General features: G+C 31.1%; 1 protein-coding gene across 1 annotated transcript in view; it reads right to left on the bottom strand.

The window, feature by feature from the left end:
* Nucleotides 1–13,765, bottom strand: part of AsnS (asparagine synthetase) — a 37,180-nt gene extending 23,415 nt beyond the window's left edge. The window contains exons 1-2 of the mRNA XM_072519728.1: nt 13,608–13,765; nt 1,784–1,921 (exon numbers count right to left, since the gene is read on the bottom strand). Coding sequence (XP_072375829.1) covers nt 1,784–1,909 — 126 coding nt within the window. The 5' untranslated portion in view covers nt 1,910–1,921; nt 13,608–13,765. The remainder of the gene's footprint in view (nt 1–1,783; nt 1,922–13,607) is intronic.
* Between the last annotated feature and the right edge of the window lie 1,625 nt (nt 13,766–15,390).

Genomic DNA, 15,390 nt, shown 5'->3' on the forward strand with positions numbered 1-15,390 from the left:
TTGTGCTCCGTATGTTAGCACTGGTAGAATACATTGGTCAAATATTTTAGTCCGAAAATATTGTGGATATTTTATGGTTTTCAATATGGAGCTCAGCTTTCCAAATGCAACCAATGTTAACATTATTCGACGTTTTATTTCAGCGATTTGATTTTCTGTTATTCTTAGTCTTATTATAATCTCTTTGTCTTGTGCTGTATTAGTCATTATCTTTGTTTTGTTGTAGTTCATTTTTTGCAATGAGTACAATGTCACCTGCATATCGCATGTGGTTCAAGCGTTGCCCATTTATGTTGTAGCATTTTCGTTTCACCCCGTATGTCATAATAACCGAAAAAGATTCTTAATCTTTTTGCATTCCTGAGATTCATAATCTAAACATTTTGGAGTATTTTTTTTTTGGCTTAGACTTATCGTCATACAGCCAGACACAAAAGGACTAAGACAGTCATCATTATAATTATTTACCTAAATGCCCTATCAAAATAATAGATTACATCGATATTAGGAGAACAGGGACACACTCTTCTCGCCTAGGGACCTATCAAGGCATTTATTTATATAAGACACAACAACACTAGGTCACGGAGAGGAGGAAGTTATACAAATGGTTTAAAACAAAGGTAACAAGATTAACTAAATAATTTTTAGAGAATTATAATGATAATTTGCTGTCTTTTAAAAATTTAATTAAAGAGTTGTAAATATCTACAGAGCCAAGTGATAATAAATATAGTATATTCCAAGAAGCTGCTATTTTATATTTTAATAAATCATTTATAAGTTTGGATGAGTAGACTCTGTTTTTAGAACAACCAAAAAATATATGATCTAAATCACTTTCCTCTTCACAATGCTCACATTTGTCATCATCCAAAACCTTTATTTTAAATAAGTGTTTTGGATAACATGCGGGTCCGAAAAGTATTCTAATAATCGAGGTTATGTGCCTCCTGGAAGCTCTAAAAGACTTGTACCAAGGAAATTTGGGAATATCTGGCTGAATTGTCGAGTATCTATTTTGGTTCACAAAAGAGTATTCCTTCCACTGGTAGCTCCACTCTCGAAGCAATGTTGACTTGCAAGAAACAATACTGTCAGAAAGCGTTACTTTATGTAGAATACCAGTATCGGTTAAAATGCTTTCTTTGGCTAATAAGTCGACATATTCATTATGTTCAAATCCTGCATGTGCATTTTGGTGTAAATTTATAATAAACAAATTGCTCTTTCATTTGATCTCGGCTCCGCCTAGACATTTACGCAGGAAATAAATAAGAATCTTTCCACTTGCCACGCTAGTGGGGAAAATGTATACTCGCAAGAGAATGAATTTTGTCATCAGGGAACTCGTTGTTGGTCAGAGTACGATGGAGTACGTGGAACTTTTCTCAGGACGCTTAGCTTCCTCCGTGGATGTGTTAGTTATTGCTATGGAAACCTCAAAGTCTTCTAACATTATTGCCACAAATTGGTCGAATTGTTCCTGTAGTGATCCTATCCCAAGTTAATATGCTCCTTTTCTAATTTGGCTGCACCGTACGGAAGACGACCAATAGTCAGAAATACGTATATACGATATACGGTTGCCTTCCATCTTATACACATATTTTATTATATATTTTTTTCTATGTTGCGAGCTATGCCGATACCTTCTACCTTTATATATACATATATATATATATATATATATATATATATATATATATATATAGAGTTATTTTTGCGTCAAAAAAATCATCATTTTACAGTGAGATTCTGAATTAATTTAAAGCAAACTTACCTTAAGCTTCCTGTCATACTCAACTCTCCATGCATCTGGACCTCTATGGCCAATTTGGCAAAAAGTTGAAGCGCAATGGGAATGTATGTTAGAAGTGAGTCCAAAAACTGCCCAAATTCCACACATGTTTATTTAGTTCTGAAAGAAAAAAATAGAATACTAAATAAAATGAATAAAAACTAAATGAAATAAAAAAAATAAAAAACAAAGAAAAGATAAATTATTAAAATAAAAAGGAAGTATAAAAACTTCTTTTTTGTAATAGGGATAAAACACTTTAAGTGTCTCTTAGAATAGAATAAACAAAAATTTTAAAAGTTTATTTTATTTAGCCCAAATTTCCTCTTATGTTAGGATCAATAAAGACCAGCATGAGAATCGAAGTAAATAAAGTATGTCTTAGTTCGTGGGGGAATTTTTGCGTCTGAAATAATTACGTTGATGTGTTAATTAGATCGCAGAGACAAATTTTTGAATTTATTCCGATTTCATTCATTTTGATTAGGTTCTTGGGAATCAAAACCGGACCGCTAGGTGAAGCGGTACCGGCTTTTCGCAGTATGGGCGATTGTTTTGTTTGAGTATTGGAAAGCATTTGTATCTTTGGAGATCAATTGTATCTTTAGGCAGCAGTGTTAGTGACAGTATGCAGTCAACGAAATAGTACGAGGTAAATCAAAAGTAAAGATTAATTTAGTGCAGAATGGGTCATCTTTAATTGTCGCCGGAAAAGACAAGTCCACAAGTCACTGTAAGTTTGTACGAACGAACTTACAAGGTAGGTATGGTTGTTTGTTTTTTTGCTATATATGTATGTATTTTGATTTTGAGTTTTCTTTGTCACTCGAAGAAAAGAAAAAGTAGCGCACTTTTTTCCTTTTTATTTGTTCCATTTTTGTACAGTTTCTTTCAGTTAGTAGGATTATTTTCGCTAATAAGCGATCTGTAGACCCACGTCCCAAAGCTCGCCGTTGTGTCTTTCAAAACACCTGAGTGTCGGTTGCAAAGTGAACGTACTTGAACTTGGAACTCTTTATTTACCTCATAGTTCCAATACAACATTTAATTAACTGACGTAATTAAACTTAGTTAATTTTTATGGTACCCACAATAATACCCAACTTCCGGGTACCCTTTCTTACCATCCAGGTCCATTTATTGTTACATTGCAAAGGACAAACTTTATCGTTTTTACCATTAACTAGTCATTATAAACGTATGTTAGTATGAACAGGTATATGTAGATACAAAATAATATTTTGATATATATTACCAACAGAATTAATTATTTTTTTAGTTATTTTTTCTTGCAGATGTCATGGATTCAAAAAAGGTAAAGTTTAATCGAGATATGACACCGTAAAATAACAGAATCTGTGTTTCTATCTATATTGGCGGAATCAGATATCAATGTGACCCCTTCGGAAATAGTAGCGACGATGATCCAGATTACTTGGCAGAAAGTGACGACAGTGAGTCCAAAAATAATAATTCTTCTTCGCAACTTCTACAAATGCCAATCTGTCCTTTAACCTCTGAAGTTCTAACATAATCTTAACAACCACCTTCCTAAAACCTGGCGAATAGTCCACAAAATATCGGTTGGAATTATACCGAGATTCCAAGTCAAAGTCTTTCTTTTGCGAAAACGACAGATTTACTTATAAACATTAATTTCACAGAATAATCAGGCTATTTTAATCTCATATCGACAGATGATGATTTCTGATACGTTATTTACGAATGCAAACAACCATGCAATCGATCTATTCGTACTCATAAGAGATAAACCGAGATTTACGGCATGATTTAATTTGAATGTAGGGGAAATGAGAAATTTTTCCGGTTTACTCTTTCATGTGGGGACAATTAGATTTAACAAAATAAACGAATATTGGAAAAAGAATCAATCATCTGTTTAATCTACTGTTTAAGTCTGTTGAGTCGTAATCGGTTCTTACTAATTTTAAGAAGTTTACAATTTAAAGTTACGAGTCAAGAACCACGAACCCCAATGCGAAAAATTATATCTTATGCGAATCCCTTAGTACCAATAGTGTAAAGCTAAATAAGGAGTTGCTACTTAGGAAAACGTGACAGGACATGTAAAACTTGTAAGGAAATCCTGAAGCAGTCATAAAGAAAAAACTCCAAACGGTGATATGTAAAAGTGTCTGTGGTTAAATGAAATCATCATTATTAGCCGTTTTGAGGCCACTGCTGAACATAGCCCTCCCGCGAATAATTCCATCATTGATTGTATCCGATCTTGAGCACCCTGAATCCAGTTGTACTGGATGCGCTTGATGTCGTCCGAACACCTTGTTGAAGGACGTCCTCGATTACGATAAGTATCGTGTCCAGTTCCATTTCAGTGTTTTAATTCTTTTAACTGCGTCCGCAACACCAGTTTTTCTCCTATTTGATTTGAAACTCTATCTTTGAGGGATATATTCATCATTGACTTCTCCTTTGCTCCCTGTGCCACTTATATCTTATTGATTACTTTTCTGGTAAGGGTCAATGTGTTAAATGAAATGACTGTCGTGAAATATTAGCCCATGTCAAGCGAATACAATGCGCGTATTCAAAATGTAACTCAGCTTGGTCAAGAAAAGCAAAACCTGTTACAATAACTAGATATAACAACTTTATGGTATGAGTTGATCACTGTCATCAGATGATGTCATTTTCTTCCTTTGAATACAAGACGCTTATTTGGTATAAAAAAAAAAACTAAAGATCTACATATTCCAAATGTTACTTTTAATTCCTTAGTATTACCTTTACTAGAAAGGAAATGTTGATAATAAAAAACATTTAATGCTTACAAATTATCTGTTATTGAAAAATTGTTTGGACCTTCGATATCCCGGCAATGCCAAAACTAAGAATTACACATCCTTCCGAAATTTGTCTAAAGACGAAAATGGCAATGGAAGAATCAACGGCAGACAATGTCAGGTTTGCTGAAATGAGAAGAATGTGATAATAAACTCAATTAATTATTGTTCGTTGGGTCCTCATTAATCTGGAATTAGCTTGTCCACATGTTTTCGTGAATTCCATTCTAAAAAATAATTATATCTACTTTTCTATAGTTGTGTTTGAAATTAATTTTGTTGATTAGGTACTTTAAGTTTTTAGGGAGCAAAATATATTTTTCGATTGAACGCCGCAAATGTGATCTTCGGCATTCACTAAGCAATCAACAAATACAAAAGTTGAACTTTATACAGGATATTGTTCTGAAGCTATTTTCTTCTATTAATATAGGATATATCAACAGTGTTAAAAAACTGGTAACACTAGACTAGAAGTGTCTTGCCTGATTTAGGAAGAAGAAGAATAAGAAGGGAAGTTAATATAAAAGCTCGAAACAAAATTTGGAGAAAGACCTTACATACACTTGCCAAAAAATAATATTGTATAATAACATAAGGAATGAAGTCACACACAACACTCCACGTACCACGTGGAAGATTAACTTACGCTAAATAATATAAATATATTGATTATGTACATATGTATGAGTTTCATGCAAATTTCTCTCATTAAAAAAACATTAATTATTTTTGATAATCACATTTCTCACATCGGCAAAATTAAGATTACTAAAATCTTTATCGATAAAAGGTCAAACTTACCAAAAGATAAGTAGGTAATAGTTAAATTTTTAAAACAGAAATGGTAATTTTTCATAAGAAATTTTGATCCGGATTGAAACGGAATAAAATAAAAAACGGGAATAAAAAATGAAAGAAAAAAAAATCGGTTGCCTGTAAAGTCGGTTTTACGGGCGAAGATTTTACGTGACAACGTCTTTTTCTCGGTAGAATATTTATTGATATGAATATTATTAAATTGCACAATAGGAACAAGGAATTGAATGAAAATAAGAATTGCACAAATTTTAACTATAGAAATATATTTTGTTTACTAAAACATTGTACATGTAAACTTAAACTTAACTAATTTCTATTTGAGTGATTTTGTCTATTTATTTTATATATTATTTTATATTTTTTATATATTATTTTATATATTATATATTATTATATTATTATTATATTATTATTTTATATATTATTTATATTTTATATATTATATTTTTATATATTATTTTATATATTATTTTATATATTATTTATTTTATATTATATTATTGATCTTATTATTTTCTACAAAATTTATTTGAACATTTTTTCGATATATCAATTAGTTGCGGAGATATCGATCATTGAAGTTATTGTTTGCTACCAGTATTTTATATATTTATTTTTTTCAGTTATAAAAAATTACTATTTCCAATTGTGTCTACCAAGTATGGTCACATGTATTTGCCTACATATTAAATAATAATAAGTACAGATAATGTTGTGACGTTCACTTCTGATTATATATATTTTAATATTTTTAATTTTAAAGAATCAATTTGAAAATCAAAACACTTATTCAGATCGAAGGTTCAAATTTTTGCTAAATAAATTTGAAATTAATTAAAATTTGTAAATGTAAATGGTAAAGTTGAAAATTAAAACATTTACTAAAATTGGAATTTGAAATTCTTGCTAAACACAGTCAAATTCTAACTCCGCGCGTGGTGATTGGTCGGTTTAGTTCGTTTGTTTGGTCGCCCTGTTTTGACAGGTTAGAAGTTATAATTTGTTATTTTAAATGTTTGACTAGCAATACGCGCTGTTTCTTCTCAATCGACTGAATTACGATTGATTGCAGAGTGATTTAAACTAATAATTTACTTAACACTATCAACATTTGTCAATAGTATGACATAACCTATAAACTCAGTTTCTCAACTTTTGTGTCAATCTAACAATTAATCAATCAATCATAGTTTACGATAATGAAATATTAGTGTACAATTATTTACCTTTATTGTTGTAGTTGTTGTAAATGACGAATCTAAGCACTCCACATTTTCACTACAGACACAGCTGACGATACTTTCAACGATTTTCAACTTTAGCGATTCAACGCGCCTAATTCTCTAGTGCCGCGCGCAGCGGACCGATCATGTTTGAGTGGGAGAGAGACGCAAGGCATTCGCCGGTCCGGCGGGCCTCTCTCTCGTTCGGCGACTCACTGTAACAGACGTGAGCGGGCGTTACACTTTTTCTTAAATGACTCCGAGTCACAACCTAATTTAAGACGTTGTCACGTCAAAATATATTTAATTAGATAATAAAGCGGAAGAGTGATAGAAATAAAATTAAATATACAAAAAATATTTAGTTCAGGGTTCGCCTTCTCTCTCTTTCTCCCCCTATAAACTCGAGTTATGTTAAAAAAATATATCTCCTGGGCTGCCAGGGGATAATCCTGAAGCTAAAGCATTATTGAAGTTAGTGAGAAGCTCCAGGTTCTTTCCAGATTCAGTAGTTAAGGGAGAATTAAAACACATTTTCATTCAACGAAGTCTACATACAGTTGACCATCCATTTTTCATGCCTTATCGACCCTTGCATAGAATTCTCTTTATTGCATATCGCACCCCTGCGAGAAAAGTGACACAAACCAAAAATACTGAAGTTGAGATAAATCAACTTAAAGATTGCTATAAAACTTATCCTCATATTTTAAAAGGTTTTTGCTCAAAACAGTTATATTGGTTGATTATGTTATATTGTATAGCATTATTGTATGCACATGTAGGTCTACTTTTTTGGAATTTGCGTCATTATCAGGTAGATATAGGTAGGGTCTTTGAGTTATGTCACTTTTCTTGCTTGATTTGTTTATTTTTTTTTTTGTTATGATCCTGTACTGTTAGTTACTTTATAACACCAAACCATTGTATATTTTAACTGACTGTAACATAATACAGCTTAAGGAAGATTAAAAAATAAAACACGTCGAAAATTATTGATTTATTAGAAAAATACAAAACGCAAAATTAACACAATTTAATAAAGAATAACTAATAAGATACAACTAAAGTCATCAATATTACAACTAAACATAGAACTAAAGTAATTAATGCAATTAAAGTAATTAACGCAACGTCGAAAATTGATTTATTAGAAAAATACAAAACGCAAAAATGAATACAATTTAATAAAGAACAACTAATAAGATACAACAAACTAAAGTAATTAATGCAATTTAAGAAAACAGATTCATAGATGGGCTGATACAATGTAGGAATGCTTTTCGCTGAGATAAGTGATTCAATTTTAGCTTTCTTTAGATCAGAAATTTGCATTTTTTTCTTATACGCTGCAACGCACTCCGGTGTAGAGTTCTGCATGCTTCTTCTGTTATGATTGACGTTGATCTGCGCAAATTCTTTTTGCTCGTATGTAGTTTTTACAAAAATAATGCCTGGGTTATTCTTCTGCACTTTAAGTATTTTTATGTCACTTGTTCGGATCAGTTCATTGTCCGATAATTTATTATAGTTTGAACCTATTTGCTGAGACAGTGTCTTCAAATCCATAAAGTCCTGCTAACCTAATTCTGTTACTTTATACGGATTTCCCTTTTTTCTTGCAGACTGAATTAATCTGACGTAATCAGTGGGAATATAGATGGGACCTGATTTAAGTGCTCGCTTAATCTGCTTTTCTATGACAGAATGAACAGTATCTCCTTCATTTTGCGTGTGACCTACAATTAGAAATTTATGTGTAATAGATTTAATATTATATTTTTGTACAGCGTATAGGTACCTACATTCCCATTATAAACTTGTTCTTTTGCTGACCACAGCAATTGTCTGAATAAAGTATGATTTCAAGATTATTGTTGTTGGTGGCGTTGGCTTTTTCTTCTAGGTATTTCAGAATGCAAGAACCTATCTCTATTGCTCCTCGAGCACCTTCACCTTCATGCCAAAAAAACACTGTACATTATCTGACTGCAGTTCAGTGACAGTTAAATTGTAGCTGTTAATTTTGCTTTTATAATAAAATGTTGATGAATTCCCTCTTGGTGCAGGCAGAACTGCTTGAAGGTCGTAGGTAGCAACTATAATGTTTCCTTCGCTTAGTACTGCTCTTTTTTTATCTTCCTCTTTCTCTGCTCTGGATAGAACTTTTTCCCTTAAATGTGTATCATATTTCTAATTTAATACCACTTTTTCGTCTTCTGTGGCATTGTTGTAAGAGTTGCAAAGATCACACATATCTTTTTTCGGGGTGAAAAATGATATATTAAAGTTGTTGTTGAAAATTCGTGAATACATTGTGATATTTGCATAAGGAACGTTTTTTTGAATACATTCATTTTTATAGTCGCGGTGTAAGTCAATACAATTATTATAGTAGCTGTTAATAATAGAAAATTTGGATGAAATATAAACCGCACAACTTCAAAATCGCATTAAAATAATCTGCATAAAAAGAGACCTTACTGTATATAATAATAATATAAAAAAGTGATTTAACACCTAATTAGTTTAATATTACTAAGATAATATTACTAATTATGACTGTATAGAAAATTACATTAAACTTATCTTATTCACGAAAAGTGACACAACTCAAAAGTGACGATTTTCTTGATTGGTTTAGGAACACCTTCCAGTGCTAACGCTGAAGTGACACTGTTCTTGCGGTAACGAATGACGAACTAGCCTTCGATAAAAGTGACAACTGGCCTCACGTGGACAAATTTATAGTTAGAGATGTGACGGTTTTCGTGAACGTTGGGACATTTCATTGATACGTTTCCATGGCATAACCCCAAAATTCCCAATTTTTGACTTGTGTCATTTTTCTTGCCGGCGTGAGATATATAGAAGGATAAATTAGAAAAAAAATGCGATTGTCACCAAATTTCTTTTTATTTTAGTATCAGTACAGAATTGTGGTATCCATGTAATTTATATATTTTTGTTCGTTGAGATCATAAAAGAATGATGTCTTTTAAATCAGCGATTCTTTGAATCCAACATTTGATTTCACGATATTTGCGAGATCGAATTGGTATGCGAACGACACAATTTTACTCGCGTTTTTTTTTTGTTATCCGACTCACTATTGTATTTCGTTATTCCCTTGTCATTTCACTCCTAATAGTGAATATACTAATGTCTAAGGTACTCCTTTAACACCATTTTAGCTGTCATAAAATGGGTGGGTCTTCACATCATAAACAAAGAATAATACATTTTCCTAAAACCTACTTCTACCTTCTACCATTTTAATCAGTTTGTATTGTTTTTATGGTGTAATAATAAATTATTAAAAAAAAATTTTTAGTAAAAGGTATAAATAAAATATATTTTTTTTTATTTATATCTTTTACTAAAAATTTTGAATTAAAAATGTTTTTGTGATACATGGTATACAGCCAGGTACAGGAACTTAATTTCCTAGTGGATAATAAATTATTTCTTTTAAAAGAAATATCTGCTTTACCTTCCTTAAGCATAGTTACTACTGTCTTATCGTCTTATTGACTAAAATCAAATCTACTGCACATTAGAAATTATTTAAAAATTCAACACAAATATTTTATACCAAAAATTACTTAAATGAGGTATTTTTTAGGATGTATTTGTACATTTACCTGAGTAAGTCAATGTTGATAATTAACAGCAAATTTGATTTCATTTCATTTCTTTACAAAGGTTTGTTGAGTAAACCAGACTAGTCACTTCGTCCTTAGCGATCAGAGGATCAGTGTCCGAATAGGACAAATCCTGTGTAATATTCTTCCTAAGATATTAGAATTCATAAATAATCGCGGAGTAATATTTTACATATTTCTTAAATTGCGTTATTGTTTTAATTAAAATTGTTTTTAATCAGAATCTGGGACACAGGTAGTAATCGCAGAGAGTGTCAAGTTTCAAAAATACTTGAGTTGTAAACTTGCAAATAATCCAAGTGTGGCTTTGTTTATCAAGCACAACAAAAGCTGACCGACTGATATCGTCATAGACAAGGACGATTATAAAAAGAGTAAACAATGAAATTAAAAAGTGAGTTGATAACTTAAAGCTAGTAAGTCAGTAATTTTATTCGAGATGTAAGTAACATCGCCAGAAGGTGATGTATCCAGTTATGCATCCAGATGAATATCTCTATTCTTTTTATTATACCTATTCGAACAAGGAGCTCCGGAGGCCAGAGTACCACATGGGCCAGAATTATCACCCTTACTGTACAGCACATACACAGCTGACGTTCCAAGAACATCCAGAATGCTACTCAGCCTATATGCAGACAAGTCTCAGAACCGGACCTAGTTCGGAGATCAATTCGGATCAATTGAGATAACAGCAGGATTATAGTGTCTCACGCTCTCCAGCATAACTAGGAGAAGTATTTCATGTAGAAGTCCTTGTACTCAGGACTTCCACATGACAAGCATTTTGCCCATTTGTAGCCTCTATAGTGCATGTGGTTCCTCTTTTACTCGCACCAATCCGTTCTACACCAATTAATTGTAACACCTATATGTCATTTTCTAAGGAGTGTGCTAAGGGGGGACATTTTAAGATGTCTCACAGGCTGGGTTTATTTCTATTGCTTGCTTGCTTGCTAGTTGAGTAAACAATTTAAAAAACAAACAGCCCAAACAATATTTAAATTGATGTCATGCTAATTAAAAAAAAATTTCACATCATAAAATATTTTTTTCAATTTATAGTGTTTTTTTACAACCTTATCGCGAAATAATAAAGCATATAAAAATACTCTTGTATTAACCAAGATCCAATATATTGTTCCACAATCGAAAATATTTAAAAAAACAACATTTTAACAAACAAACAGCAAAGGTCTAAACAATATTTAAATTGATGTCATGCTAAATCAAAATAATTTTTACAATATAGGTACAAAGTTTTTTAATTTTAAAGTGTTCTTTCGTGACCTTATAACAAAGTAATAAAAGATAAAAAATTAATAAATAAACTGGAAGATAGCCACAATAAATAACTGATTATAAAGAATAAAAATAAACTGAAACCCATAAAAGAACACAAAATATTGATAAGAAATGATTTAACAATAGAGGAATTACATCTATAGGGAAAAATAGACAAATAGAGAATGAAGAAATAAGAAAAGGAAAATATTTATATATTAAAATATTTTAAAGTACAGATTAACATATTGATAATTGATTGTGAAATGACAAAATGGAGTAGACAGCAACTGAAAAATATTTTAGGAAGTAATCCAAAAAAACTGATAAATAATAATAGAAATAGAATGTATAGTGATACCCAAAATAATACAGACTTGGCAGAGACAAGGAGCAGAAATAAAAGGAAAAAATAACCAGGAAAGAAAATAATACTGAAATAACAAGCACGAAAAACATTGTTTATTTGAACATGGAAAGTAAGAATCTTTTATGAATACAGCAAACAAGAACAGGTGAACCAAGAAATTAAAAATAAAACTTGGAAATTTTAGGATCAGGCAAGTGAAACATGTTTATGTTATGACATGGTATGTTGTGTGCGTGTGTGTGTGCTGTTGGTTTCCTTTGACTGTGGACTTAATCCATTAGTCAAACTGAAATTACTCCTATAAGATATCTCTTATTCTCATTATATTTTTGAATATTAATTAAAATTGTAAGTATGTTAGAAGAACATCTTCAAATGAATTTAGGAAAATAAGTTTCTAATTGAAACAAGAGTATTGTACATACATATTAGTATGTAACTTAAGTATAACTTAATGTGTAAATTATTATAATCCACCTAGTGACCAGAATTGACTTGGATGTGACTTGGATGAATGGAGTTTTGTGATATTTAAAATTCAAATTATGGATTGTTAAGAAAGAGTGAATGATAAATTATGCTGAGATTATCTACTTCATTACATTTATTAATGGAATTTCCTTCTCTTATAATGTGGCACACTTCAAGCAACAAATATGGACTCATATGCATCAATATTCTTGTTGCTTTTAGAAAAATTATTCTCAGTACATAGTGATTTGAATGCTGTCAGTCTATTTGATGGTTTAGAGAGACGAGTTGTAATTGTCAGAAACTATACTGCCCCTATAAAACTAATAGATAAAAGTTGTAGCAAAGAAGTTTGAAGTAAGTAGAATGTAAACAAATACTGAATATAGATGCATATGCCTTTATATTCTTTGGTTGTAGGTATAGAGGTACAGACACATTACATTATACTGAGCTATTTAATGTTATTTATATCAGAATTGGAAGACAGAAGAGGAAGACCCATTAAAGAATGGAACAGTGACATCTCGCAGATACTGCAGAGTAAGGGTAAGACTTGGCAGGAAGCAACACAGATGGCATCTAATAGGAAGGAATGGAGAAAGTTTGTTAAGAGTTAGGACACCTCAGAAGACTGTAAATTATTGTAATTTAATGAATTGTATTATAAACAGCCCAACACCGAAAGGTACAAATGGGTCTACTGATTAAGTAAGTATATCAGAATGGGATTGAAATGTATATTAATATATTAATTTTTTTATGTAGCTATTTAAACAGTGGAACTTGTGTCAATGAGAACAGAAGATGAGATATTAAGGTAAATATCTCATCATAGTTAAATAAAGATAAGTACTCCTACTATTAAAATAAGTGAATCTACAAAAGTGTTATTTAAAGCAGATTTAAAAAAAAAACATTGGATATAAAATATATTTTATATATTCTATATTTTAGTACTAACAGTTTTAAATTACAGAAAAAAATGCAAATTTAATATATTATTTTTATTTTAATATTCAAGCATAACAATTAAAATTACAATTTTTAAACCAGTATTAAAAATAGCATTGGGTTTGCCATGTGCTGGGGAAAAATTTGGGATTTCCAATAAAATAAACTACAACCATGTATATACTTACTTACCAGTTACAATTATATTTTCTATAATCAGCTAGACTTCAAAAATGAAAAAGATCACTAGTGTTTGAAACCTTCTTTGCCTTTCAGACCTAACCTCCACACCTCCACACGACGTGACAACTAGTGAATGAATGAGAATAAAATTTTGTGGGCTATTTTATTATAATAAAAAAAGTCCACGGATTCAGCTGATGTAATAACATCAGATTCTTACCATATACCTCTCGCATTATCCTAAATTCAGAAGCTCCCCAATATAGTCTTTGAGGTTTCCATAAACGAAGCAATTGTAATTGTAAACAAATTGTAAGTTTTATTTTATAACAGTAATTAAACTTTTTTGCAGAGTTTGAGAGTTTATTTCGTCATAGAAGATCGAGTTGCCGGGGTGATTCAAATAACTTAACATTAATAGTCAGGGAGCCGATGATCCCAGACGCCAGATCATGACATCACACAGGAATATTGATCTTATGACCTATCTCTTACTATCCCAACCAAACTATTGTTGGCTTTAAATTTTATTCACGTTCAATCTTCGTTCAGTTAATAAAATTTTAACCTTGAAATTGAAAATAATTGTTTGAGTAAAATTAACTTTTATGAATAGAACTAATTACTATTTAACTGGGAATAAGCCACAATTAAAGGTTAAAATACGTTTATTGACGTTTCAATTTCCACTTCGGAAATCGTTCTCAAAATACAAACATTAGAACTACTTGACTATAAAAAAAGGAAGAATTATGTAACATTACATTACATTACATAATTCTTCCTTTCTATAAAAAAACAGAAATATATGCAAATAGTATAAGAAGCTGTATTTCAGAATAAATATGGTACTATCCGTTGCAAGATAATTCGGATAGAATTCCCCACAAAGTAGGTGTAGCCAGGTATGTATTTCAATTTTGAGTTATTAACGACTGGTAAATAAGATTTTAAGCATAATTTTGTGTACCTATTTAAATTTAATCAGTTAATTGCATTTGTACCTGTAATTCATAATTACAAATTTCTAGGTACGTAAAGCCAGTGTTTATAAGAGATTAGAAAATTTCTTGGAATTTTATTCAGGTAAAAGGATAATGTTTACTTAATATCAAATTATCACTAAATGGGCTTCTCTGAGAGGAAATTTTATTTAAAAAGAACATTTTTCGTTTGTTATTCATTTAGAACAGAGGTCAGTGTAATAACTCTAAATATGAGTGATATAAAAATGATTAGTGACGATGTCCTTTACATTCCTGCCACTATTTCAGGAAGTGAAGACGAGTCTGAACCTAAAAACGTTCTGGTATATTCATCTCACACACGATGCAAAGCAAATCTTGTGTAACGTTTACAACGGTAAGTACTCGTTAATAATACTCTTTAGTTAACCTTCCTAATACCGGGTAAATTTTAAAACGATCAGTACCAGGTGGGGCGACTTCTTGCCCCAGTAGTTTGGTTCACTTTTAAGCGCAAGGATTTTATGTATCTCATTAGTCTTACCATTTTTTTTAGCTCTTTATTGTTTAGTACCAATTCAACAAATTAAAAATCAAAGACAGAAGACAGTCACATTCAGAAACTCACCAAATAAACAGGTAATTTTAGCAGTTATCAGATATCGTACGTATCAGACGATATCGTATCAGACGTACTTAGGGCTAATTGCACTTTACAAATTCTTAGAGAGAAAATTCCAACTAGAAAGTGATGCTTCGAAGAATCTAGACAAAAATATGCTAATGGGGGAATTATAAAAGTTCCCACTGTGAAATATCAAGAATGG

This window comes from Diabrotica undecimpunctata, chromosome 1 (genome assembly GCF_040954645.1).
Source record: "Diabrotica undecimpunctata isolate CICGRU chromosome 1, icDiaUnde3, whole genome shotgun sequence".
Classification (NCBI taxonomy): domain Eukaryota; kingdom Metazoa; phylum Arthropoda; class Insecta; order Coleoptera; family Chrysomelidae; genus Diabrotica; species Diabrotica undecimpunctata.